This window comes from Gallinula chloropus, assembly GCF_964237585.1.
Source record: "Gallinula chloropus genome assembly, chromosome: 36".
Lineage (NCBI taxonomy): Eukaryota > Metazoa > Chordata > Aves > Gruiformes > Rallidae > Gallinula > Gallinula chloropus.
Window position 1 is genome coordinate 187,278 of NC_140121.1, and position 23,896 is coordinate 211,173.

The following is a 23,896-nucleotide window of genomic DNA, read 5'->3' on the forward strand; positions in this document are numbered from 1 at the left end:
TCCCTTCTGGGAGGGATCTGCAAAAGAGAATTCAGAAGGTTCACCCTCTAAAAACCCCTTGACACAGGCCAGAGCTTTGTCTTCCTCTCCCAAAACCCTCCCAAACGAGGCTGAGAGTTTGGTTTTGCTGAGGAAGCAGCTGAGTGGGGCTCCATCGTCACCCACACACTGGCCAAAGGGAGCAGAGAGATGATGGCTGGGGTAGGGACCACTGCTAGCCTGTCCCTAACCATGACACCCACCCTTTCCCTCCTCCCACCCTTCTTTTTTCTTACCCTAAGGACCCTTTCCAGCTCCCCAGCGCTTTTATCTGGCAGCCCAGCTCTTTCATAGGGAGCTGCCTGGATGGGATAAGCAGCCCTGGTGCCATAGCCCTGGAACCAGGAGGACCCCAAGGATCCCTTCTGGGCTGATTTACAGAGAGGCAGTTGAGTTCTGCAAACGGCCCCATCAGCCCAGCGCTGGCCGCGCTGCTGCGACGCGGAAGCGTGTCTGCAGGAAGCAGATTTGGCTACGAGCAGCCGCGCTCCCCGACAGGCGCTGCTGCTGCCGCTGCCTCTCCTGCTCTGAGGCAGGTTTTCCTCGCTGCCAGGAGCACTCTGGTGAATTTCTGAGGAAGAATTGGCCTGTTGCTTTAGCTGAGCCGTGGTTCCAAGCTGGGTTCGTTGGGATTCTGCTGCTTTCGGCTCCAAACACCGAGGATTCAGCCATGGGGGACCCAGAAGCGAGCGGTACGTGGTGGCATTGGAGAGAACCTGGTGTTGGGGTTAACGGGAGCTTCTGGGGCACGAGGGGCAGGTGATGCACATCAGCTCTGAGAGCCACTGGGAAACAGAGGGGATAGAGAAGAGCCGGGGTTCCTCCCCTGAGGTTTCCATCCCTCCTGCTCGGCTCTCTGTGCCTCTTCTCTCTCAGAAGGTGCTCGATGGGTTAGTGCCGGATGCTGTGTTACGTAGGGGGAGCCAGTGCAGGTCCCTCTGATGAGGATGTGCCCCAAGCCCTCCTTCTCAAAACCTTAATTAGGAACATAATTGGCTTGGTTATTGGGTAGTGCTTACTGCTGGAGGATCTCAGAAGTTTCTGTGCCACCTGAGAGCACAGATCCCCCCCAGGGAGCCCCAGCAGTGCCCAGCACGCAGGAGGCTGATGAAACGAGCATCTCGCTGGTTGTGCAATCGCAGAGGCAACGAGCAGCCTGAGCCCTTTCCCTGCGGCCTCAGCACTGTTCCTGTCACCAGAAAACTCTCTCTCCCAGCCTGTCCTTCAGCAGCTGGATCTGTCCATCCTCTTGGCCACGGAGGTTGGAATGAGCAGAGTGTCTGCAGCTTGTGCTGGTACCAGGGACAGCTCAAGGGGGTCTCACAGGCTCTTTGATGAACTGAGCTCGTTTGGAAGCCGCTAGATGAGGGTTTTTTTGCCCGTTACAGAGTGGGTTTGTGTCTTCTGCTGCCCCCATCCAGCACTCATCACCCAGCCTGGTGTCTGAAGGCACCAGCAGAGCCAGTTCCCCTTTTGCTCCAGGTTCCCCTTCTGTACGTGCCCAGAGGTGTGGGGCTCCTCTTCCTCCAGCGCCGCTGGCCTCAGGCAGTGCTTCTCCCTGCCCAGGCTTCCAGCTGGCACCCTGACACCAGCACCTGGCTCTGGGGGTGTCCAGCTCTGTGCCACAGGGGAACCAAACCATTCCTGGGGCCACTTCAAGACTCTGTGATAAACAACCCTCTGCCTCAGCTGTCGGCCTGTGAGCTCGGTCTCACCAAGTGCTTTACCAGGAGAGACGATGACACGAGTCCAACTGCTTCATAAACCCCTCAAAAAGCAGGAACACGTTTGAGATCCCCCCCAGGAACAGCCCCCTGCACTGATTAGAGATGTATTTTTAGGTTTGCCAGTGAAAACTGTTGTTACCCCAACAAAATGCCATCCCTTAACAAGGTTTACATCAGCTCTTTGGCAGAACCAAGGTGACAGGTGTAACTTGCTTTGCCCAGTCTCCTCTCTGAGCCAGTGAGCATCCCAGATTCCTCACTAACCAGAAGGTGCTGTACAGCTTTCCAGTATCAGCAGCATCTGCCATGCTTCTCCTCAGTCTACATCCTTCTGACCACCACTAACCTTTCCTTATTCCTCTGAGTGAAGAAAGCAGCAGCTGGAAGCTCAATGCTTTAAGGCTTTCCTTGTTTAACAAGCCAGGTTGATGAAGCCTGGCAGGGGGCTGTGACTCTGGGTCACTAACACCTTCCTCTGAAGCTGGTGACCCCTCATTTTCACCCAGCTCCTGCTGCCAGGCTGTCCCAGGGATGGATATCTGCAGTGTGTACAGCTCCTCCTCCTTAGAACTGGAAGCCCTCCCTCTGTCTCAGGCGTGTCTCATTAATCCCCCTCGTTAATTCGTGCTGCTATTTCAGCTGCCTGCCCTTGCTGGGGCTTCCTGTCAGCTGTGGGCACCAGCACCGCTCGGTAGCAGCTTCAGCCTCCCCAAAAAGATTTGCTGAGGTAGTAAACTCAGGTTCTGCCAGGGCTTTTGTTGAGCAGGAAGGGGAGTGGGGAAATCAGACTGGCAGGGTGGTTATTCAGGCCTGGAGGTTGGTGGCCCTGCCTGTGGCAGGGGGCGTTGGAACTCTCTGATCCTTGGGGTCCCTTCCAACCCATGCCAATCTATGATGGGAAGCAGCCTGTGGTTTGGCAAAACCCTTGCCAAGGAACTTGGGTTATTTAGCTCCAACCCTGTTATCCCTCTGGATGCACATGGCAGAGCTGGAGCCTTGGCTGCTGGTCCCCAGCAGAGCCTCACCGAGGGCAGCCTGGCTCAAATGGGGAGGGTCTCACCCAGGGGGGTTCAGACTACTCAGTCCAACCCACCTCAGCGAGCAGGGAGGTTACACAGCTGCTGCTGCTGGGACCCAAGAGCCCTTTTCTGCAGCTCTGGGAGATCTGCCTCCACAGAGAGATTCAGCTGAAGCGTTACCAAAGCACGAGGCTGAGCGTGAGGAAGAGGAAGGTGGGAGCAGGCTGGTGCTACCAGGTTTGGCAGCTGTGCTGTGCTGAATTAGGGGCTTTAGGTGTTTCACCCCAGTTCACGGTCGCTGCGGCTGAAAGGGAAGTGATGCTTCTGCTGAACGGCACAACAGAAGCTTCTGCTAAAAATAGCCTGGATGCTCTGCACACCTACTGCTGCAGGGGCTTGTCCTCCCCAAAACAAGGTGGCACAGAGCAGCAAGGAGCTTTCCAGAAGCAGAGGATGCAGACAACAGCCTCCTTCATCCAAGGATGGGGCAGAACTTTGCTTGACAGCTGCTGGGCCCCTCCAGCACGAGCATCCCTGTAGAGGTGCTGTCCCTCTGGTGCCAAAGCTGGAGAGGTTTCTGCTGGAACTAAGCTAAGAACAATAAGGGTATGAGGAAGGAAACACAGATGGCTTTTCATCCTCAGAAGAGTTTGTTCCCAGTTGTCATCAGGCTGCCCAGGACGGTGACAGATTTCAGACTGAAGTGTCTATTTGTAAACAAGGCTGCAGGGTTGTGGTGAACAAAGGACTGAGCCAGAGTCTTGTCCCTGTATCCCAGCACTGCAGCAGATGCTCTGTCTGCTCCACCATCCTCTCTGGCCAAGGCACAAGGTTTCTGTTGGGTCTTGAAAGGCAAATCAACTCCTGGATGTTCTTGGGGTCTCTGCAAGGCGCAGGGGCTCCGTTCCCCTTCCTGCACAGGGAAAAGTCTCTGGGTGGTTTTGCCTTTATCTGGTGGGCCCTCAGGAACGTGCAGCTCCTCAGGAAGGTGCCCTGACAGGCAGCAGACCCACGGTGGCTGTGACAGCACCTGAGGCAGCCCCACCCCCTTGGTGGGGTACGGCACGCGAGGCCCAGAGCCGCCAACCCGCCGTGTCGACCGGGGCGGGATGAGTCCGTGTTCATCCCAAACCACAAAGGGGAAGCAGATGTTTGGCTCCCTGAGAATGCAGCTGGTAACACTGGCTGCACCAAGGCCAGGGAAACTTCCTCACACCCAGTTCTTTCCCCTTTTCCCTACTTTTACAGCACCACGATTAATATCAGCCTACGGGGGGGTGAAGCAAAGGACTGGCCAGACCCTGGGGCTCTGGTTATCTTACAGCCCCTTTCAAAAGCGGAATGTGCTGCTTTGCCCAGCTGCTGCTCAGATTGAGTCACTTCTTCCTGTTGTACAACCCTCCAGGGGTAAACAACAGCAATTGGAGAGACTGTCTGCTGAGAGTAATGGGGGCAGCAGGAGGCGTTAAACCAGCACAGCCGGGGGTACAGACAACTGGGAGGCACTAAACCAGCACACACCCTGGCTGCAGCACAGCCTGGGGCAGGGAGAGCAGGAGGCACATTAAATCCACGTGTCCTGGGTGTGTGCAGCTCTGTACCCAGCCTGGGGTATGGACAGGTCCTGTTTCTTGCTGGAACACTCTTGCTTGTCTCAGGGTGCCCGCTGAGGGCTTCAGGACAAACAGCTCCCAAGTGGTTTGTCCAGCTGCTGCTCTGTCTCTCCTCTGCCTTGTTCTGTTTTGGGGTAAAGCACTCAGAAAGCTTACAAAGAACGAGGTTTTAAAGCTTCATTATCACTCAGCCAAGCAAGCTCGTTCCTCGATGCCGAAGGGAACACGGCGCACGGCACAGGCGGGTTGACATCCATGGCTTGGGCACTGTAGCTGTGGGGTGGCTGAGAGTGCAGACAAGACAATCCACAGAACAACCCCCCTACTACTTCCCCATCTTTTCTAATTCTTCAGTTTTCTCCTCAAATCCTTTGCCCCATCTGACCCTTCAGAGTATAAACCCCTCAGTGTAGGCACACACACACGCTCAGTGTCCCTGTTACCAGGCAGACAAGCCAACCTCGTGCCCTTCTGCACTGTGCTGCCTGGAAGCAGACTGGGATCTCACCACTCCAACAGCCAGTGCCCAGGCTTTGGGTGTCCCCCCACGTGCCAGAACCTTCCTGGGAGCATCAGCCTCCTGCAGAGGGGGAACACAGCTCCCCCAGTCAGCAGTGGCACGGTGCTGTTTTGGGTGCTTAAGGACAGGCCAGGTCCTAAGTGAGACCCTGACTCGGAAAAGAACCACCCCAAGTGTGTTTCCCAGGAGCAGCTGAAGCTACAGGAGGCCCAGAGGGACCCTCCTCCCGAGCTGTGTTTACCAGTGCTCACTGGCTGTCAGCAGCTCAGCTGTCGCTGCAGCAGCTCTAGATTTCGGTCAACCACATCCTGTTTCCTGGAATATCAAAAGGACCAACTTTTCTTTTGTTTTTACCAATTGTCCCCAGTTTCATCTTTTAAAATGGGGTTTGGGTGGGTTTTTTTTTTTTGCAGCAGCAGCAGCAGCAGTTTTCAGCCTGAGTCAGTTTTAGCTTCAGCCCTCAGTGACAGACACACGACAGGGTGGGAAGGGGAGGTTAACAGCCCTGACTACCCTGTGCAACACACACACACACACACGTGTGCCCTGTGGCACCACAGCCGGCTGGAGACGTGTGTGGCAGGGCTGCATCACCCCTGGAGTGGCAGCAGGCAGGGTCTGTGTGTCACACAGCCCATAGCTGGCACCCTGTGGGGATGCAGGGGGTGCTGTGAGGTTTCGTAAGGAAGATTATCAGGGTGAATAAGGATGTAAAACATTGGGCAACGGTTCCGGCGTGCGAAGCGTTGCGACACACACACACACACACACACGTGATGCACGAGGAACAGGCAACTCTCTCTCCCAAACCCCATCTCACCCCTGGCTTCACCTCGCTGCCATCACTGGTGTTATCTCTCCGGGCTCAGCCACACTCCCCAGCGCCTCCAGCAGCCATCCTGCCACCTCTGCCAGCTCCAGGGCTGGTGCTGAGGTGAAACGATCCCTCCTCCTGCTCCAGGTCTTGACAGCCACGAGAGGACCCCTGAGAACAAGAAGAGGTACAGTGAGATCTTCCGGAGCCTGGATGCCATAGAAATATCCATTGGGAACACGTGAGTAGGGAAACAGAGGGGATAGGGGGGGTTTCTCACTCTCTGCAGCCTCTGGTTATTCCATCACTGCCTTTGTCACCGTGCAGGACAGTCGATATGTTCATGGGTGACGCCGACAGCGCTGAGGACACAGACCTGCCTGCAGAGAGAGAGGCTGCGCCGGTAGGCAACAGGATTCATTATCACAGAGATAATTAATTAGCTGTGTCTGCTGCTGGAGCACAGGGTTCTGCTGTGTTCAGACTGGGGCTGGGGTCAGTCGCCAACCAAACCCAAACCAGCCCCTGCTACGGCTCCTGCGCAGCCCGAAAAGGAGTGTAGGACCCTGGGGTGGGACAGTGATGGAGCAGGGGAGGTTTAGTGAGAGCACTCGGGCATTTCCTCTTTGCATTTGAGTTTGGCTGCAAAAGGAGATGTGGAAATGGCTGGTTGGGGTTCTGTGTGCTGAGGGAAAGCCCAGGCAAGAAAATCCAACCCAAAATACATCCCAGTGCCCTGCATCAAAACCAGCTCCAACCACCCCGGGATGCTCAGCTAAGCCAACCCTGCTGCTCTGGCAGCTCCAACCACCCCAGGATGCTCAGCTAAGCCAACCCTGCTGCTCTGGCAGCTCCAACCACCCCGGGATGCTCAGCTAAGCCAACCCTGCTGCTCTGGCAGCTCCAACCACCCCGGGATGCTCAGCTAAGCCAACCCTGCTCCAGCTCCTGGATTTCGGGGCGCTCACTTGTCCCTTCACCATTTCCCTCTTTCTCATTCTCCTCTTTTTGCCCCCAGCCAAGTGAGAATCTCTGCAAGAGCAAAATCAGCCTGGAGAAGCAAGCACAAGCAGACCTAACAGGTAACACTGCTAATTAAAGAGAAATCCAATCAGAGCAACACTTAATCACCTCACAATGGTCCAGGCAGCACCCTAATGATGGGGTGAATAATACTGGCTCACTACTCATCAAACCTGCCATTAAATTGGGGTTTTTTTTCCTTAATTTACAATAAAAGTGATAATAATTAATCAATCTGAGCCACTTCCTCTCAGATTTCAGCCTGAAATGTGTTTCGATTTGCTCAGCACAGCAAATCCCTATGAGGTTCCACCAAGGAACAAGAAGCCCCCCCCGGCAATCCCTGGTGACCCCTTAGGTCCTTCACTCCCACCTTTCAAACCAAGTTAAACCAAAATATCTAATTAAAAAGTGAGGGGGATGGGGAATGTACCTGTGAAACTGGCCTGGAATTTGGGTGGCTCCGTGGGTGGGATGCTGTGGGGTCGCTGTGACATCGTTAGGCAAAGCATGACCTGAGTATTCTGCAGCACCAACTCCTGAGCCCCCAATCTGGCTGCTGCTGGGGGAGCCTCTGCCCCTCACGCTGCTCCCAACCTGGGTTTACTCTGTTGCAGTCCAGGAGGCAGATGAGATGCTGATCAAGTGCGACGGCGGCATCGACGCCGCCCTGGAGTACGCCAAGTCGTGGTGTAAATACGTCAAGGAGCTGCTCAGCTGGATCGAGAAGCGCCTGAGCTATGGTGAGTGGGGGTGTGGAACCAGCCCCCAGCCCAAATGCTTGGAGAGTTCTGTTTTTTTTTTTTTTCTTTTAAACAAAGAAATTCACAGCCAAGACCAGGTGGGCTGCAAGTGGTGAGGAGTTAGCCAAGCACCGAGCCTTCAGCCACCTCTGTGTCACACTAGGAGTTGGAGTTTCTCTTCCCTGAGAGACTCTGATTGACCAGAATAACGTTTGGTGTTGCCAAACCCACCCTGTGACTGTGCCTAACCCCCCTCTGCCCTTTTTACAGAGCTGGAGTTTGCCAAGGGGATGGTGAAGATAGCTGAATCGGGACGGAATGCCATCTTCCAGCAGGTATGGGTGTGAGCCACGCTCCAGCTGGAGGGTGACACCAACGATGGGTGTCCCACGTGGATAAGACACACAGAGGACCCCTCGGGTGTAGGGCTGAACCAGCACGTCCCAGCTGGTCGGTTGTGTCTCTGGTTCCTGCAGCACAACATGCCCCTGAGGGTGCTCTACACCATGGTCCTGGAGCACGACATAAAGGTTGGGAATTCAGCTAGTGAGACAGTCGGGCTGCTCCAGCAGAAGGAGTTCTACCAGGTACTGGGTTTCCCCGTGGGTTTGGTGGGAGGTTGGCCAGGAGCTTCACCAAGACACATCCTGGTCCATTGGGGATGGAGGGGAAAGGAGGAGGGAACACACACCAGGTCCAAGGGATAAGGCAGCATCTCGCTGCCTGACGTCACGCCCTGTCCACGTGCTCCTGCCCTGTGGGGAACTGTTTGGCCCAGGAACTCCTCTTCCTCTGCAGCCCCTGTCAGCCAAGAAGAACGAAATCGAGAAGTGGCGGAAAGAGTTCAAAGACCAGTGGATAAAGGAGCAGAAGAGAATGGTAAGAAGCCCATAGACAGCACTGAGCTCTGCACCAGCCACGGCCCCAGCACTGAAAATACGAGTTTAGAAACGAGCAATAATTGATTAAAAGTGCTTTTTTTTTGGTTGTTATTTAAGTGCTCACCATCTGCTAGACCCCCTTGCTCCTGCCCAAAGTGGAGGCTGGCAGAGCAAGGATGATGTTTGGGTTCACACTGGGTTGGGAAGCCTCAAAAAAGGTCTTTTTCATTGAGTATTCAATGATATTACAACGATATTCCGTATCATTGAATCATCTATCCTCAGTGGAAAGGCAGCCCCCCTCCTCTAAAGCAGGCACCCTGCTAAGGCTGACCCCCCAGCCCTTGGTTCCAAGGGTGACCCATTCCTTCCTCCCCCACCCCCCAAAAGAACGAGTCCTTGGCAGCGCTGCGCAAGTCCCGCCTGCAGTACGTGCAGCGCTGTGAGGAGCTGGAGAAGGCCAGGCTGCTGAGTGCCAAGGCAGAGGAGGAGTACCAGGGCATGGCCACCGCCAACCCCGGCAGCGCCAGCAAGCAGCTGGAGAAGCGGCGCCGCTCCTGCGAGGAGGCACAGGCCAAGGTGAGGAGGAGCTCCCCGCGGGCTGCGGCACGGCGTCTCCGCACCCATCCCACTCACCTCCTCCTCATCCTCTTCCTCTTCCTCTGGCCACACACAGGTCCAGGAGACTGAAGCCCTGTACAGGTCGTGCATCAGCGACGCCAACTTCCGTCGGCAGGAGCTGGAGAAGGTCCGAGCGCGGATCATCTCCCACATCAGGAAGCTCATTTACCAGGGGGATGAGGTGCTCACCTGGGTACGTGGGGCTTGGTGGCTTCTCCCCCTAACCACCCATGCTGGGAAACCCCTGGTTGGAATAAAACCTCCAGGTTCATGGAATGGGGGTTGGAAGGGACCCTTCAGACTGAGTCCAACCACAGCCAGACCCCGACTAGCCCAGCTCTAGACCACATCCTTAAGGACTTCATCCATCCACCCACCTTTCAACCACCCCAGGGATGCTGCTCATCCCTGCTGAGCCCTCCAACTGACCCTTCTCAAGCAGGTGGGATCAGAGCAGAGCTCTGGGTGTCGCTTTGCTGCCCCCAAAAATCAAATCTCAGACACAACCACATTTTCAGTGACTATTGCTTTGAGGGCACATGGATCCATAGGGGGAAAAAGCCTGGGATGGGAGGGGAACAATCCTGGCAGAAGAGAGAACAACAAACAGTGTTTATCACCCTGTTCAGCAGAGCTGTCAGCAAGCAGTAACAGTCAGGCAGTGAGCAGCTGAACAGCTGTGATATCCAAGGGAGGGAAAAGCACCTGGGTTTTGACCTGCAATGGGTTTGGGTTTTCCCTTTCCCCTTCAAGGTCACTCTAAGGATGTTCAAGCAGCGGCACAGTCAGTCTGAACAGATTCCTGTGGGATACCAGTACCTGTCTGAGGTCTGCAAGCCATACAAAGCAGGAGAGAAATACCTGGAGTTCATCCAGGCCCTGCAGAAGAGAGACCTTCAGGTGGAGGTGTTTGAATTCGAGCCACACACTCCTGGAGGGCAGAGGTAACCCCCTTCCCCAAACCCAGAGGGGTGGGAAGCTTACAGCCTGGCTGCAGGGCCAGGAAGATGTAACAGAGACCAAGAAGAGGCAACCTGAAACACGATCATGAAGTCAGGAGCAAGGCTGTGGCACTGAGACTGCCAAGGGCAGAGCAGCCCCCAGCATGGGGATCTCTGCACAGCTCCACTCATGAAGAGCAGACCCCTAGGGATGTGCTTGGCTCCTCCATCCCAAGCACAGCCCAACAGTTTGTACCACATCCCCCCTGTTATTTCCACCATCTCCCCACAGCTTTGGGTGCTCTTTGGGTTCTAGATCTTTCCCTCCCCTGGCTAGAGAAGGGGGAATGGCATCAAATCTGGTTTCCTAGTTTTTGTGTTTGTTATCATCTCCCCAGAAACTCTGCTCATGCCTGGAAGCTTCTGGAAGCAAAGGCATCACCCCAGGTGCCTGTAAGGCACCTCTGCCCTGTGGCACTGTTACCCTTCACTGCTGAGAACTGTTTGTAACTCCTCCTCCTCAGGTCCCCTCCGAGCAGCAAGAAGAAGATGGGATCGCATCACACCAGCCCCTCCGCTGCAGCAAAGGACACCCCAGAGGACCCATCCCGAAAGCAGCTGCCCACAAATGGGGAACAGAGTAAGGCTGAATTTCAGAGAGAAGACTCAGTTTCCCCTCGAGTCCCTGTGGTTTAGGTTAGTGCCCAAGGAGGGGGAGAGGTTCTCCAGTTCTTAGGGCAGAGCTTGAGACTGAGAGACAGTATTAGCAAGTGTTTAGGATCTTCTTGAGAGCCTGGCTGGGACTTGGACCCCCTCTTGAGGTACCCTGAGGGCTCTCAGGGTGGTCTGTCACCATACCCACCTTCAGCAGGTGTGAGCAGACCCCTCTGCACCGACACGGAAAACCTCGGTGGGAGCGGCGAGTCCCGGTCCCTGGACTCTCCCAATTCCAGCCCAGGTGAGAGCTGAGCAAGTTCCTGCCCCCAAAACCCTAAACCAGGATCAAACCTTACCCTGCCCCACACGGTGCATCATGAGGACAGCTCTGATTTCCTCTCTTCCCAAGGGCACTCGGACAGGAAGCTGCTGAAAGTCCCCTCCACCGGCACCATGGTCTCCTCTGAGGATTTTGAGGAGAGAGATTCCTTGCAGACCTATGAGAATGGTGAGGTGCACACATCCCACTGGTTCCCACACATCCCCAGCCCAGGGGGAGACACCACCCTGCCCACCGGTTCCTTTGCCACACACAACCCCAGCCCAGGGGGGAGACACTGCCCTGTGTACTGGTTCCTTCACCACACACATCCCCAGCCCAGGGGGAGACACCACCCTGCTCACCAGCTCCTTTGCCACACACATTCCCAGCCCAGGGGGGAGACACTGCCCTGTGTACTGGTTCCTTTGCCACAGACATCCCCAGCCCAGGGGGGAGACACTGCCCTGTGTACCAGTTCCTCTCACCCTTGATGTTGTTTCTGCAGAGAACGGATCATCCCAGCAGCAGTTCAAGAACATCCCCCTCTCCAGCGCATCCCAGACCCACCGGCTCCGGAAGCTGCGGGGACCATCCAAGTGCAGGGAGTGTGACACCTTCATGGTCACGGGCTTTGAGTGTGAGGAGGTGAGGGCTGGAAGACACCACCCCAACGAGCCCATCCTCACACATCCATCCTCCTCTTGCCTGAAACAACCCTCCTGGGGCTGGGGTGACATCGGTGGTCGAGGGGTTGGGAGAGACCCTCTGTGTCCGGGTACCGCGGAACCGCAACCGGGCCGGTAACTGGGGTGTGTTGTGGTGTTGCAGTGCTGCCTGGCTTGCCACAAGAAGTGTCTTGAGAGCCTGCTCATCACCTGTGGCCACAGGAAGCTGCCCAACAGAGTCCCTCTCTTTGGCATCGACTTCACGCAGGTTCCTCGGGACTTCCCAGAGGAAGTTCCCTTCATAGTGCTGAAATGCACCTCGGAGATCGAGGCCCGTGCCCTGGGCGTGCAGGTGAGTGCTCAGGGCTCCTCGCTCCCTCCTTCTCTGCATCCCAAACTCCTGACCTCTCCTTCCCCACTCTTCCCCTGTGCAGGGGATCTACCGGATCAGCGGGTCCAAAGCCCGGGTGGAAAAGCTGTGCCAGGCGTTCGAGAACGGCCGGAGCCTGGTGGAGCTCTCCGAGCACTCGCCCCACGACATCACCGGGGTCCTGAAGCATTTCCTGAAGGAAGTGGGTACTGGATCTCTACGGGTCTCACTGACCCCCTGCCTTGGCTCCAGGCTGGCTGGCTGAAGTGATGCTCTGCTTCCCTTCCCCTGTCGCTGCAGCTCTCAGCCCCCGTGATGCTGTCCCAGCTCTATGACGACCTCATCGCGCTCGCCAAAGACCTGCAAAAACCCGTGGAAGAGAAGCCAGACAGCACGGGCTGCCCTTCAGATCCCATCCAGAGCATGAAGGACCTGCTGAGCAAGCTGCCTGGAAGCAACTACAACACCCTGAGGCACCTGGTCGCACACCTGTACAGGTGAGCGTGGCTGCCACACTGCTTGGGGTCGGGTCCTTGCTGGGACCTTGGGGCCAGCAGAGTGGCACCAAATGCTTCCTCTGAAATGGGGAGCCAAGCAGGCAGTTGAGGAGGGGAAGGGGGGTGGAAAGAAGTCATTAATTAATTCCTGGAAAGAACCATCATGCAGCAATTAGGGGGAAGCCTTAACGACCAAGGAGGACTGGAAGGTCCTCACCAGTAACACTCCATGAAGCGCAGGTCAAGGAATAACGTGGCTCCAAACCCCCTTTGACCCAGCTCCAAACGGGGCCACACCATCCAGACAGATCCAGGCAGCTCCAGAGCCCCTTCTCCAGAGCCCCCTGCGCAGACCAGAGCTCTGTCCCCCGTGCCAGGCAGGCTGCTTTCTGTCTCCACCAGGGAATGGGGGTTTGGGGCGGTGGGGTTGAGGACCAGGAAGCCCCTGACAGTCCCATTTCCCTCCCCAGGGTGGCAGAGAAGTACGAAGAGAACAAGATGTCCCCAAACAACCTGGGCATCGTGTTTGGGCCGACGCTGATCCGGCCGGGCTCAGGCAGCGACGTCTCCATGTCTTGCCTCGTTGACTCCAGTTACCAAGCCCAGATCGTGGAATTTCTCATCCAGAACTACGAGAAGGTGTTTGGGATGGATGAGCTGCCTTCACCTGCCTCCCTTGGATGTGAAAATCCCTCACAGGAAGCATCAGCAGACAAGGATGAAGGACCACAGAGCCCAAACCCGCTCCAGACCGTAACGCTAGAGGTAGAGCCCCCAGACACTGAGCTGGGCTTGCTGACCTTGCTGTAGAGACAGGGCAGGTGCCAAGCCATTAAAGAGACCTTGGTGTACTGATACCAAACCCGTTTGCTGTCAGAGGGTTATTCCAAGAACACCTCTTGCACGTGGAGCAGGAGAAACAGAAACAGTTCTAAGCTACAGACCACCCAGCAGCTCCTCAGAACACCCTGGATGGGGGGGTTCACCCCGTGCTTCAGACCCCCCAGGCGCTCTGGAAAGCTGTGGGGTTCTCTGTGTTAAATTCCCTGGGGATGCTGCTGCTGCTTCTGTGAATGGCTCTGCAGCTGTGGAAGTGGCCACGTGCACGTAGGGCCCAGCAGATCCCCTGGTACAGCCCTACAGGGGCTGACACTGCTCAGTGTCCCTGAGCAGCATCCCCAGACTCTGCTTTGCCCAGTCCCTGCTCCCCAGTGCTCTGCATTCTCCACAGCTCTTTCCTCATGGCATTTCACAGCCCATTTCACAGGATTTAAGAGCCAAAATGTCCCTGCACTGGGTTTGCTGGGGGGGGGGGGGTTCCCCCCCCTTTTCAGGGCTGATGTGATGAGTAAGAAAGAAGAAATCACTCTCCTAGAGTTAAGCCAAAGGGAGTGAGCTCCAGTCTCAGGGATTCCCCACCTCCTCCTTTTAAGTCACAGGTCCTTGTGTGCAAGCTGGGTGCCTGCACTGACCACATCCCCCTGACCCCAGTAACGCTGCTTCCCCCACAGCTCCAGCTCCCTCAGGAAGCAGAAATGAGAATAACCAGTTGAAATAAAGTCACCAGGGTGGACACAGCCCATTCCTGGGGCGCAGGAATCCTCCAGAATTAATAAAACCTTCACAGGAGGCACAGGAGCTACACACAGCTGAGACCTCTGACTGTCCTCAAAGGCCTTTTCCCTGCTGCTGCAGCATCACAAACCCTGAGGAAGGGGAGCTGCTGCTAAGGACACTTTGCCATCGATCCAAGCAGCCCCTGGAGCCCCTGCCCAGGGTGCCCAACCCTTGGGTGAGCTCAGGGCCACTCCAGACCCGTGTCATTCCCTGTGCCCTTGGCTCATCCTCCCGTTGGCACAGTGAGGATGGTTTCCATGCTCTGGTTCTCACCTGGTGTCTGAGGTTTCAGCACCCCCACAGGACACAGGATCCATCCCCACACACCCAAAGCTTTCTGGGGAGGGGGGTCTCAGTGGGGGCACACCCCAAACCTTCACCTCCTCACCGCCAGCTCCCCTCCTGCACCCCAAGTGTAGGACAATCTGAGCAGTCCCTTCCTCCAGCAGCACTCGGGCTGGAGCGGGAGGTGCCAGTGTCCTCACGCCCAACCAGAGCTCCCAGTAAACACTCGTGGCTTTTCCCAACAGAGCCCCCTCTCCCAGCACGGTTCAAACCCCGAGCGCGTCTCCACCAGCTCGTCTCCCAGGGAAACCACCAGCCACCCGACTCTAGAGGGACCCCGCAGCCCGCCCGGCGCGGATGCTCTCGGTAAGTACCGCCGTGCCGAAGCTCTGGAGCTGCTCGCTCGCATCCCCCGTGCTGGTTTCACACCTCTCCCTCCTGCTCTGCGGTGCCAGGAGCATCGTTGGCACCGAGATGTCGTTGTGGGGTCCCCGCGGCGCAGCGGCTGGGGGCTCACAGGGGAGCACGGGCACTTTTCCTCCTGGTTTCTCCTCTTCTCTGCTGCTGTCTCAGGTCTTGAGCTCCCAGTCAAGGCTTTAAGGATCTAAGCCCACTTCCTCCAGCTCTTCCAAAGGCTTTCCTTGCGATCGCTGGTGGTTAACGCAGCCGTTAGAGGGGAGCATCTCAGCAGGAGGGGTTTCAGGATCCTTTTTAAGTGGAAAAGAAGCATAGAATCATAGAATTGTAGGGGTTGGAAGGGACCTCAAGAGATTATCAGGTCCAACCCCCCTGCCAAAGTAGGTTCCTAGGGCAGATCACTCAGACAGGCGTCCAGATGGGTCTTGAATATTTCCAGAGATGGAGACTCCACCACCTCCCTGGGCAGCCTGTCCCAGGGCTCCCTCACCCTCACTGGGGAAAACTCCTTCCCCAAGTTGGTGTGGAACTCCCTGTGCTCCAACTTGCAGCCATTGCCCCTTGTCCTGTCCCCACAGACCACTGAAAAGGGGCTGGCTGATTCCCCCTGCATCCCTTGCTTCAGATAATTATAGACTTTAATTAGATCCCCCCTTAGTCTTCTCTTCTCCAGGCTGAACAGTCCCAGCTCACTCAGCCTCTCCTCATAGGAGAGATGCTCCAGGCCCCTAATCATCTTCGTGGCCCTTCTCTGGACTCTCTCCAGGAGATCCCTGTCCTTTTTAAACCAAGGAGCCCAGCACTGGACACAACACTCCAGTGGGGCCTGAGCAGGGCAGAGCAGAGGGGGAAGATCCCCTCCTGTCACCTGCTGCCCACACTCCTCCTGATCCCCCAGGATCCCCTTGTCTCTCTCAGCCCCCAGGGCACACTGCTGGCTTGTGGCCACCCTGTCACCCACCAGCACCCCCAGGTCCTTCTCCACTGAGCTCTTCTCCAGCAGGTCACCCCCAGCCTGTCCTGATCCCAGCAGTTATTCCTTCCCAGGTGCAAGACTCTCACTTGCTTTGGCTGAACCCCATCTGGTCTCTCCCTGCCCAGCTCTCCAGGTCTCTCTGGATGGCAGCGCAGTGTCCTGCCTGTCAGCCACTCCTCCCAGCTCGGTATCATCAGCTACTTGCTGAGGGTGGATGCTGTTCCCTCAGCAAGGTCGTCAATGAAGATATTGAACAGGACTGGACCCAACACCCAGCCCTGGGGAAGAAGCCACCAGCCAAACACAGTTTGGCACAGCTGCCCCCATCTCACTGCTTTGCAGGTAACCACCCTGTTTTCTTCCATTCAGAGGTGAACACAGGCGCTGCCCTCGAGCTGGAGGAGCTGGAGGATTCCGGGCAGGAGAAGACAGACAGCGACTGCGACGCGGCCGCAGGGACCCAGCCCAGGAGCCACTTCAGCCGCCAGCCCGTGAAGTACATCCGAGCTCAGGCTAAAACTAAACCCATCATCCCCAAGTCCTCCAGTCTGCCCTTCGGGGTCACCGTGTCGGGCAGCGCAGCCGCCGAGCCCGGCGGAGAGGGTGGCTCTGAGGATGGCAGCACGGCAGCTAAGGAGGTGCTGGAGGAGGGAACCAGGACCAGGAGCAGCTCGGGGGACACCGGCGGGCTCAGGCAGCGCTCGGGGGGCAGACAGCAGCTCAGACGCTTTGAGATCACAGAGGAAACCGCCAGGATCGTCTCCAAGTTTCAACTCGACGAGGCGGCCGCATCCCCTGAGCGTTGCCAGGAGAAAGCAGAGGATCTCAACCCAGGGACTTACCTCTAGGAACAGCCCCCAAGGGTGAGGGATGGGGCAGCGGAGATGGAGAGGGGACTGGAATCCCAACGTCCCCAACAAGGGGGATGCGGTGGGGTGAGAGCCACGTCCTCTCTGTGCTTCCCAGCAGGCTGCCAACCACCCGGCCGGCTTCCAGCTCGCCCAGGGTTTGTTTGTCAACCCTTCACAAACCTCTGGGGGCGATAAGGAGCCAACGCCACGCGTGTTGCACCCCGGGGAGGTGCAAAGGGCAGCGTGAAGAGGAGGGGAACACACGCTGCCTCCTGAGGAGGAGGATGCAGCGAGGAAGGAGGTGACTGGAACGCTGGATGATGGACAGAAGGCATCCCTACACGGTCAGGAAGCACTGAGCGGTGTCAGGCTTATTCCACAGCCCTTCTGAAGGTTCCAAACAGGGTACAAGGGTAAGGACTCACTCTGAGTTCTTCTGCTGCCACTGCTGGAGCTTCCACTCTCTGGCCAGCACGAAGCCAGTCTCTGAATGGAGAAGGTGCTGCCATACTTTGAGATGGACCTTGTTTTTCTAGAACATTCCCTGTGTTTCTCCAGGGCACACCAAGCTTCTCCAACAGCCACATCAAGCTGCCACTGTCACTGAAGGCAGCAAAGCCCTGAGCAATCAGCAAGACCAGAAGATTCCTTGGGTCTAAGGGGAGGTTGCCCAGTCTTGCTGGGTCTCATCTCTCCTGCAGCTCCCAGTGCTCCTTTCTGCCTCCGTGCAGCAAGGTTTCTGTCCCCCAAATCCAGCCATGAGGACAAAGATTCCATCCTGTAACACCATCTCACAACACACATGGGCTTCCTTCCCATACTGCTCACGCCTGGGGACAGTGGCACAAGTTTCCTGGGTGCTTGATTGCAGTCTGAAAGCCAGAGGACAACCTAACAAGGCAGATTTCAGGGGCTGCCACCAGCTACAGGAGATGCCTGAGCCCTGGGAGACATCTGACTGTGCCAGAGTCGAATACTGAAGGAAATGTTTCCCCTCAAGCAGCTCAAGAGGCAAAATGATCCCCTTACAGCTTCCCTCTGCCTCACCTCAGGGCTGCTAAGAAACCAAGCTGTGACAGAAACACCCCAGCCCTGCTCTTTGTGTTGTACAGCTCAGGCCAAAGAGGTTTTGCCCTGTGGGCTGGTGTGTGTTGGTTCACACAGCACTCTGAATTCCTCCATCCTGAGTTATCTGGTACCCCAGGGCTCCTGTAATAAATCACCAGGTGGCTGCTCACAGGCTGTTCCTGTGTCTGTTAAACACCAGTAGGGAAGCCTTAGGTAAACACCTCCCTGACTGGTATTGGAAGGGCCAAGCGTGCCCAGGTCTCCAGGTAACACTCACCCACAGGAATTTATCAGCCAGGAGGAACCCTGGGAGCTAAAATAAGATCTCTGGTAGAACCAGTTTCCTTTTCCTGTGCACTTAGAAAGTTCAACAAGGAGTTTTATCAGGGGCTTGTTCAGTGCAGGTCCTGCCCTCTGCTTCCTCAACACGTGCAATGAAAGCTCCTAAACAAACCAGCTCTCACCTTGTAACTCCTGGTTCCTCACAGAGCAGGAGCTGCAGTGCTTCCAGCTCAGCCACAGGCTCCAAAGCATCTCCAGACAGGGATTTTTCTGTGAGCCAGCCCCAGCAAACACAGCTCTGTCAGAAACAAGAGACACTGAGTTTGAGAAGAGCCTCAGGCAGAGCAGGAGACGTTTACACCCTCAATTCCTCCCACCACCAGGCTGCACCTTCCCTCCACTGCATGGACACACAGTGAGGGATGGGCAGTGGCAATGAGGAACACCCTCACTTCCCAGAGCAGGAGTAGGGACCTTACAAACCCCTTATTTCATAGCAGCACCTCATGGAGGCAACTGCCTTCCATCCTCCTCCAACCCATCCCAGCCAGGACAGCAGCAGCACCTGTATGCCTGACCCACAAAGCCAGAGCAACTCCCTCCAAAACCCTTTTATCAGCCAAACACCCAATAAACCCCTTTCCTCATTTTCTTAAATATTTAAACCTTTTTAATTTAATTTATCCAGCTAAGATCAACTCAGAGCACCAAGCAGCCAGCTCACCTCAACCACTCAACCTGCTGCCACTGAGCTCTGGGTGTTCCTTGTGTCCTTAAGTAACTTAAAGCCCAGGGTCATCACAAATGGGGGTCTCAGCTGGGAAAGTGCTGGCACCTGGTGATTTTAGGTAGAGACCAAGTGATTCCTCTTTCCCTGAGATGCAAAGTTTGTACTTTGCTGATCACTGTTTTGTTGCAGCTGATAAATTCTGCCCTGAAAGAAAAAACCTAAAAAAGGAGGGTTTTTTCCCCTCCTTATCCTTCTAAATAAACCAGAGCAAACAGACCTGGAGGTACCAGGAGGAAAAACCTGGTTGGGTTTTGCCAGCAAATTACCTTTACACCTTTATGGTGCTCAGCCTCTGGAAGCAGAAAGCTTTACAGCTGGGCTCTGGTCCAGTTTTTTATGCCATCTTCCCCTTTTCCCTTTTAATTTCCTCCCAGTTTTACCTTTTATCCCACCTAATTGGAGAAGCTCAGTGGAGATTAACACACAGCTGCCAGGTATTTATCTACCTGCCCCAGATGGAGCACGTTGGCATGAGGAAACAGGCTTCATGGGCAGGATTCCCCTCCAGTGCCTCAGCTTCTGACCCAGCACCCTGGGGTATAAAGATGAGGGCTGAAAGCTCCAGGTCCTGATGGAGGAGTGTGGGGTTTCTCATGGGTTTCCCCAGAGTGGGTGCTTCTCTTCTAAATGCTTTGTGGACTCCATCCTGTGAGGGTAAGAAGGGTTTGGTTGGTAAACACAATGGGGGTCTTGGTGTTCCTGAAGCTCAGTGTAGGGGGTCACTCCTGAGAGGCTGGGGGGTGTGTTGGGGTTCCAACCTGGGGGTTCTTGGTGTTCCTGAAGGTCAGTGTAGGGAGTCACTCCTGAGAGGCTGGGGGGGGGTTGTTGGGGTTCCAACCTGGGGGTTCTTCTTGTTCCTGAAGCTCAGTGTAGGGAGTGGGCTCTAGAGAGGCTGGGGGGGGGGTGTTGAGATTCCAACCTGGGGTCTCTTGTTGCTCCTGAAGCTCAGCACAGAGAGCTGGCTCCAGAGAGGCTGGGGGGTGTGTTGGGGTTCCAACCTGGGGGCTCTTGTTGCTCCTGAAGCTCAGCACAGAGAGCTGGCTTCAGAGAGACTGGGGTGTGTGTTGGGGTTCCAACCTTGGGGGTCTTGTTGTTCCTGAGGCTCAGCACAGAGAGCTGGCTCCAGAGAGGCTGGGGGGTGTGTTGGAGTTCCAACCTTGGGGGTCTTGTTGTTCCTGAGGCTCAGCACAGAGAGCTGGCTCCAGAGAGGCTGGGGTGTGTGTTGGGGTTCCAACCTTGGGGGTGTTGTTGCTCCTGAAGCTCAGCATAGAGAGCTGGCTCCAGAGAGGCTGGGGGATGTGTTGGGGTTCCAACCTGGGGGTTCTTCTTGTTCCTGAAGCTCAGTGTAGGGAGTGGGCTCTGGAGAGGCTGGGGGGTGTGTTGGGGTTCCAACCTGTGTGTTTTCCTCCTGTGGGTAGCGTGGGCATGGCTTGGCCTTGTCTTTGGGTGGAGTGTGGGGGTCACTCCTTGAACACTGCTCTCACACAGGCTGTTATCTTGCCTCCCTCTTCTGCCTGTTACCCCTGGGCACCAACTCTGCCTCCATTCCTTTCTCTGAGCTGGTGCTTGTTACAGCGCAGGGTTTAGCGGCTGAGCGTGGTGGTGTTTAGTGGCAGATCAAACTGTTCCTACCTCCAGTTCAGATGTTAACGCCTCTGGGATGTTGTGGTGTGTAAAATAAGCCAGTATTGTCGAATTCCTGGTTTATTTTCCTTTGCAAAGTGCCTTCCAGCAGTCAATTAGCAGCTGAGCCGGGGCCGGGTGAGGTAGTGAGCAGCGAGCTCCTCCGCGGGTCTTGCTGGGAGCTCACGCTGCTGCAGACAAACAGCTTTTGTTTTCCTCTTCTCTCCCCACGTCCCCCCTTTAATATTCTGTAGTTTTTGCCTTTTTTTTGGTGAGAGTTTTGGCTCTGTGAGTGTACAGAGTACTGGTACCTATGGCAGCGCTGGTACACATGGTGAATAACGCGGGCAGGCCCGACCAGGCCGCGGCTGGGATCCTTTTTGGGGTGCTGGCTGCTCTCCTCTGTCATTACCTTAAAAACCCAGAGCTGAAGACACTCAGAGCTGGAACTGCAGCTCTGCTCAGCGAGGCCTGAGCGCTCAGCATTGGGATGGTGGGTTTGGGGGTGCGTTCAGCTCCGAGTTGGGCTGCTGAGCTTTGGGGGAGCTGCGTGTTTCGGAATAAACCTGTTTAATAAATGGGTGTTGGAGCTTTCCTGTGCCCTCAGTTAAGGGATGGCTTTCTTCAGGAGGAGGAAGAGCTCTCCTCTTCCTCGTTTGCAACAGGAGGTGGTGTGGAAACGAGTGTTCTTCTGCTAGAAAGGTGCCTAGGAGCTTGAGGCTTTAGGAAGGGGGTAAAACCTCCCCAGAATGATCAAAGATGGAGAATTAAGGGGACAAAAGCAGGAAAGACTCTTCTTGTTCGTACCAGAAACCTTGAAGGTCACTGTTCAGAGCCTATCAGAGTAATTTACTGCTGTGCAAAGAGAGTCCAGGCTTGAAACAGCTGGGCCTGCCTAGGCCAGGCCTCGTGCTTAGACCAGGACCAAGCAAGGCTTGCTGTGGCCTGGGGACTGTCGAGGGGTTGGGTGGGAGACACGTCCATGACAGATGGGTTCTGCTGAGCCTTTTGCTGGTTCAGAGGGGGCTGTGGGGGTGTCACTTGTTTCTACCCCCAGCTCATGCTTGTGGAACCCGAAGAGCTGTAAAGGGATTCAGAGGGTTGATGAAGCCCTTGTGGGTTATTGAAACATCCCAGGAGGGAGGCAAAACCTTCAGCTGAGAACTCAGCCTTGGGGGCAATCAGGCAAACTCTTGGGAGGGAATCACTTCCCCACTGCCCCTTCTTGCTCCGTGGAGGAACAGTGAGTCCCTGGGTCAGGATGGAGCTGGCACCGCGCTGCGCTGGCTCGTTCCGTAGCTGGAGGCTTTTCTGGGCTGGTTTTGTTTTCCCTCCCCAGCCTTAAGCAGAAAGGCACGTTAAACGCTGCTTACAGCTCTCCAGCCCTGAGCTGTGGGCAGCTGATGTTACCCTGACCAGGGGGGAAGTGGGTTTTGAGAGGTAATCCCTGGAAAAGCAGAGGCACATGGAGCTCAGAACGCTGGAGGATCCGAGTGGTGCCAACTGAACAGGGAGACTGGAGGAGCGGGATGTCAGCTGGGATGGGGGAGCTCAGGGCAGCGTGGAGCCATCCTGCCAGGGGAGATGGGGTGGTTTGTGGGAAGGGAATTTCCACCCAGCTTTGGTTTTGCTGATGATGGGGTGAGATGCCAAACAGAATTATCTCTGGGATGGGAGGAGGCTGAGCTCTGCTTCATAACCACAGCATCCCGGCTGGATGTTAACCCTGCTGTGGCTTCCATCAGTGTGACATCACCCAAGGCCAAGCTCTGCTCTCTGAGCTGCAGGATAATCTCCTCCTTCCTGCGTGAATTAGGAGGAGCAGCAGAGGGGCCCCCGCAGCATCTCGACTCCAAACAAAACACCGATGCAAACAGGCCCCTCTTCCCTCCCCTGTCTCCTCTCTGCTGCTGCAGGACAAATGTTTTCCGTCTTGGAGAGCACTGGAAGAAGCCTGCAGAAGGAAGTTAGGCCCCCAAAATCTGTGTTCCAGGCTAATTACCTGGGGAAGGTAAGAGTGTGGCTTTGCCAGGACCATCCCAGCTGCTCCTTCTCAGCCTTGGGAGTTTCCCATTTGATAGGAAGTGTCCGACCTGGGGCAGGTCGAAGGGTGAGAGGAGCTTTTCCAGGTTCCTGGTGACACCTTCTGCAGCAATCCCTGATAAACAGCTGCCAACTTGCTGGAGGGATTGAAAATTCCTCTGGCAGGCATGGGCTGTGGCAGCTCGGGCTCCTTCCCTGCCTCTTTGTTGAGAAGTGTTTGATGCTGCAGGTTTGGAAACAAGGGCTCTGCTCAGCTGGCAGCCGTTCAGCAGCTGTGGGTGTTAGGAAATTCCTGCATTTCTAACACTGATGTATATGTGCTGCTTCCCATCCAGAGATGCAGCTCTTGGCTGGGATCCTCAGAGCAGCGGAGGTGTGCTCAGGGGAGTGCTCTGTGCTGAGGGTTTGGGGGTCTCTGGGCCAGTTGGGGCTTGGGAAGTGTTAATTTGAGCTGGGGAGGGGAGATGATGACATGGCTCCTTCCAGGAGGTCTTTAACATTCCTGGCATTCCAGGAGAGGGGTCCCAGCAAGAGAAAACCACAAGGGAAGGGGAAAGGGAATTAGGAAGGGGAAAGGGAAGAAACCCCCTCGGATTGTCGTCCACGGGAACAGCTGAGGCTCTGGGGGGTTAAAGGAAGAAAACCCAAACCCTGGGTTTGTTTGAAAATGCAAAAGCTCCTAAAACAATTCCCTTGGCTGGGGAGAGGAGCTGTGCAGGAACAGGGAGTGAATGCTGTTGTCTTTGGAAGCGTTTCCCTGCTAGCTCTCTGCTGGGCACTGGGATGAGCGGATCTGCCGGCTGCAGCGAGATCAGGTTACTGGTGACTGCAGCCTCTCTGCTTGAGGAGGGGGGGAAGGACACCCAACGACCCCCTTCCCAGCTGCTGGAAACAGGGATAACCCATGGAGCAGTCAGAGGGGCTGGGTGCTGTGGGTGTCTGGGCTCCTCGGTGTGGCTGCTTTCAGCATCTGGTACTCTCTCCCAGAGCATCATTGTAGGAAGATCCCTGGGTATCTGAGCTTTAAGAGGGATGGAGAAGCTGATCTGAGGCTTTTGGGGTGCAGCAGCTTTGGGGGGTTGTTTCACAGGCAGCATCCCAACAGGGTGGGTGAGGCAGTGCAGGGCCCACACTCATGTGTTGTACAGGTGGAGAGGTGGGGCTCAGCTTGGCTCCTCCAGGTATCCCCAAACCTGAAACTAAGACCTCCCAGATTTGGCTATGTAGGAAAATTTTGGGTTGTTTTGGGTTCTTTTTTCAAGAGAAAGGGAATAAAAAACATGTTGAGGTCAGGACTTGTACGCTTGGAATGTTCTCCTGCCTCTGAGTAGACACAGACTGTGACCTGAGCCCTGGCCTGATCTGGCACGGGGGTCCGGGGCTGGGTGCTCCAAACCTGGGAGTCCAGGGCTGGGTGCTCCAAACCTGGGAGTCCAGGGCTGGGTGCTCCGAACCCGCTGGGTCTGTCTGACGCTGCCATTGTCACAGGGTG

General features: G+C 55.9%; 1 protein-coding gene across 1 annotated transcript; it reads left to right on the top strand.

Annotated features, from left to right (window-relative positions):
* Positions 1-695: 695 nt before the first annotated feature.
* GMIP (GEM interacting protein) lies at positions 696-16,595 on the top strand (the record flags this gene model as incomplete). Its single annotated transcript, XM_084277787.1, has 22 exons — positions 696-731; positions 5,880-5,973; positions 6,060-6,135; positions 6,751-6,814; positions 7,373-7,498; positions 7,769-7,833; positions 7,975-8,085; positions 8,297-8,377; positions 8,770-8,958; positions 9,056-9,193; positions 9,754-9,944; positions 10,466-10,581; positions 10,813-10,899; positions 11,008-11,106; positions 11,426-11,565; positions 11,749-11,937; positions 12,020-12,157; positions 12,256-12,452; positions 12,923-13,258; positions 14,148-14,244; positions 14,600-14,720; positions 16,117-16,595. Exons 1-22 carry the CDS (start codon positions 710-712, stop codon positions 16,593-16,595), a joined length of 3,156 nt encoding a protein of 1,051 aa, XP_084133913.1. The 5' UTR covers positions 696-709.
* Positions 16,596-23,896: the final 7,301 nt, after the last annotated feature.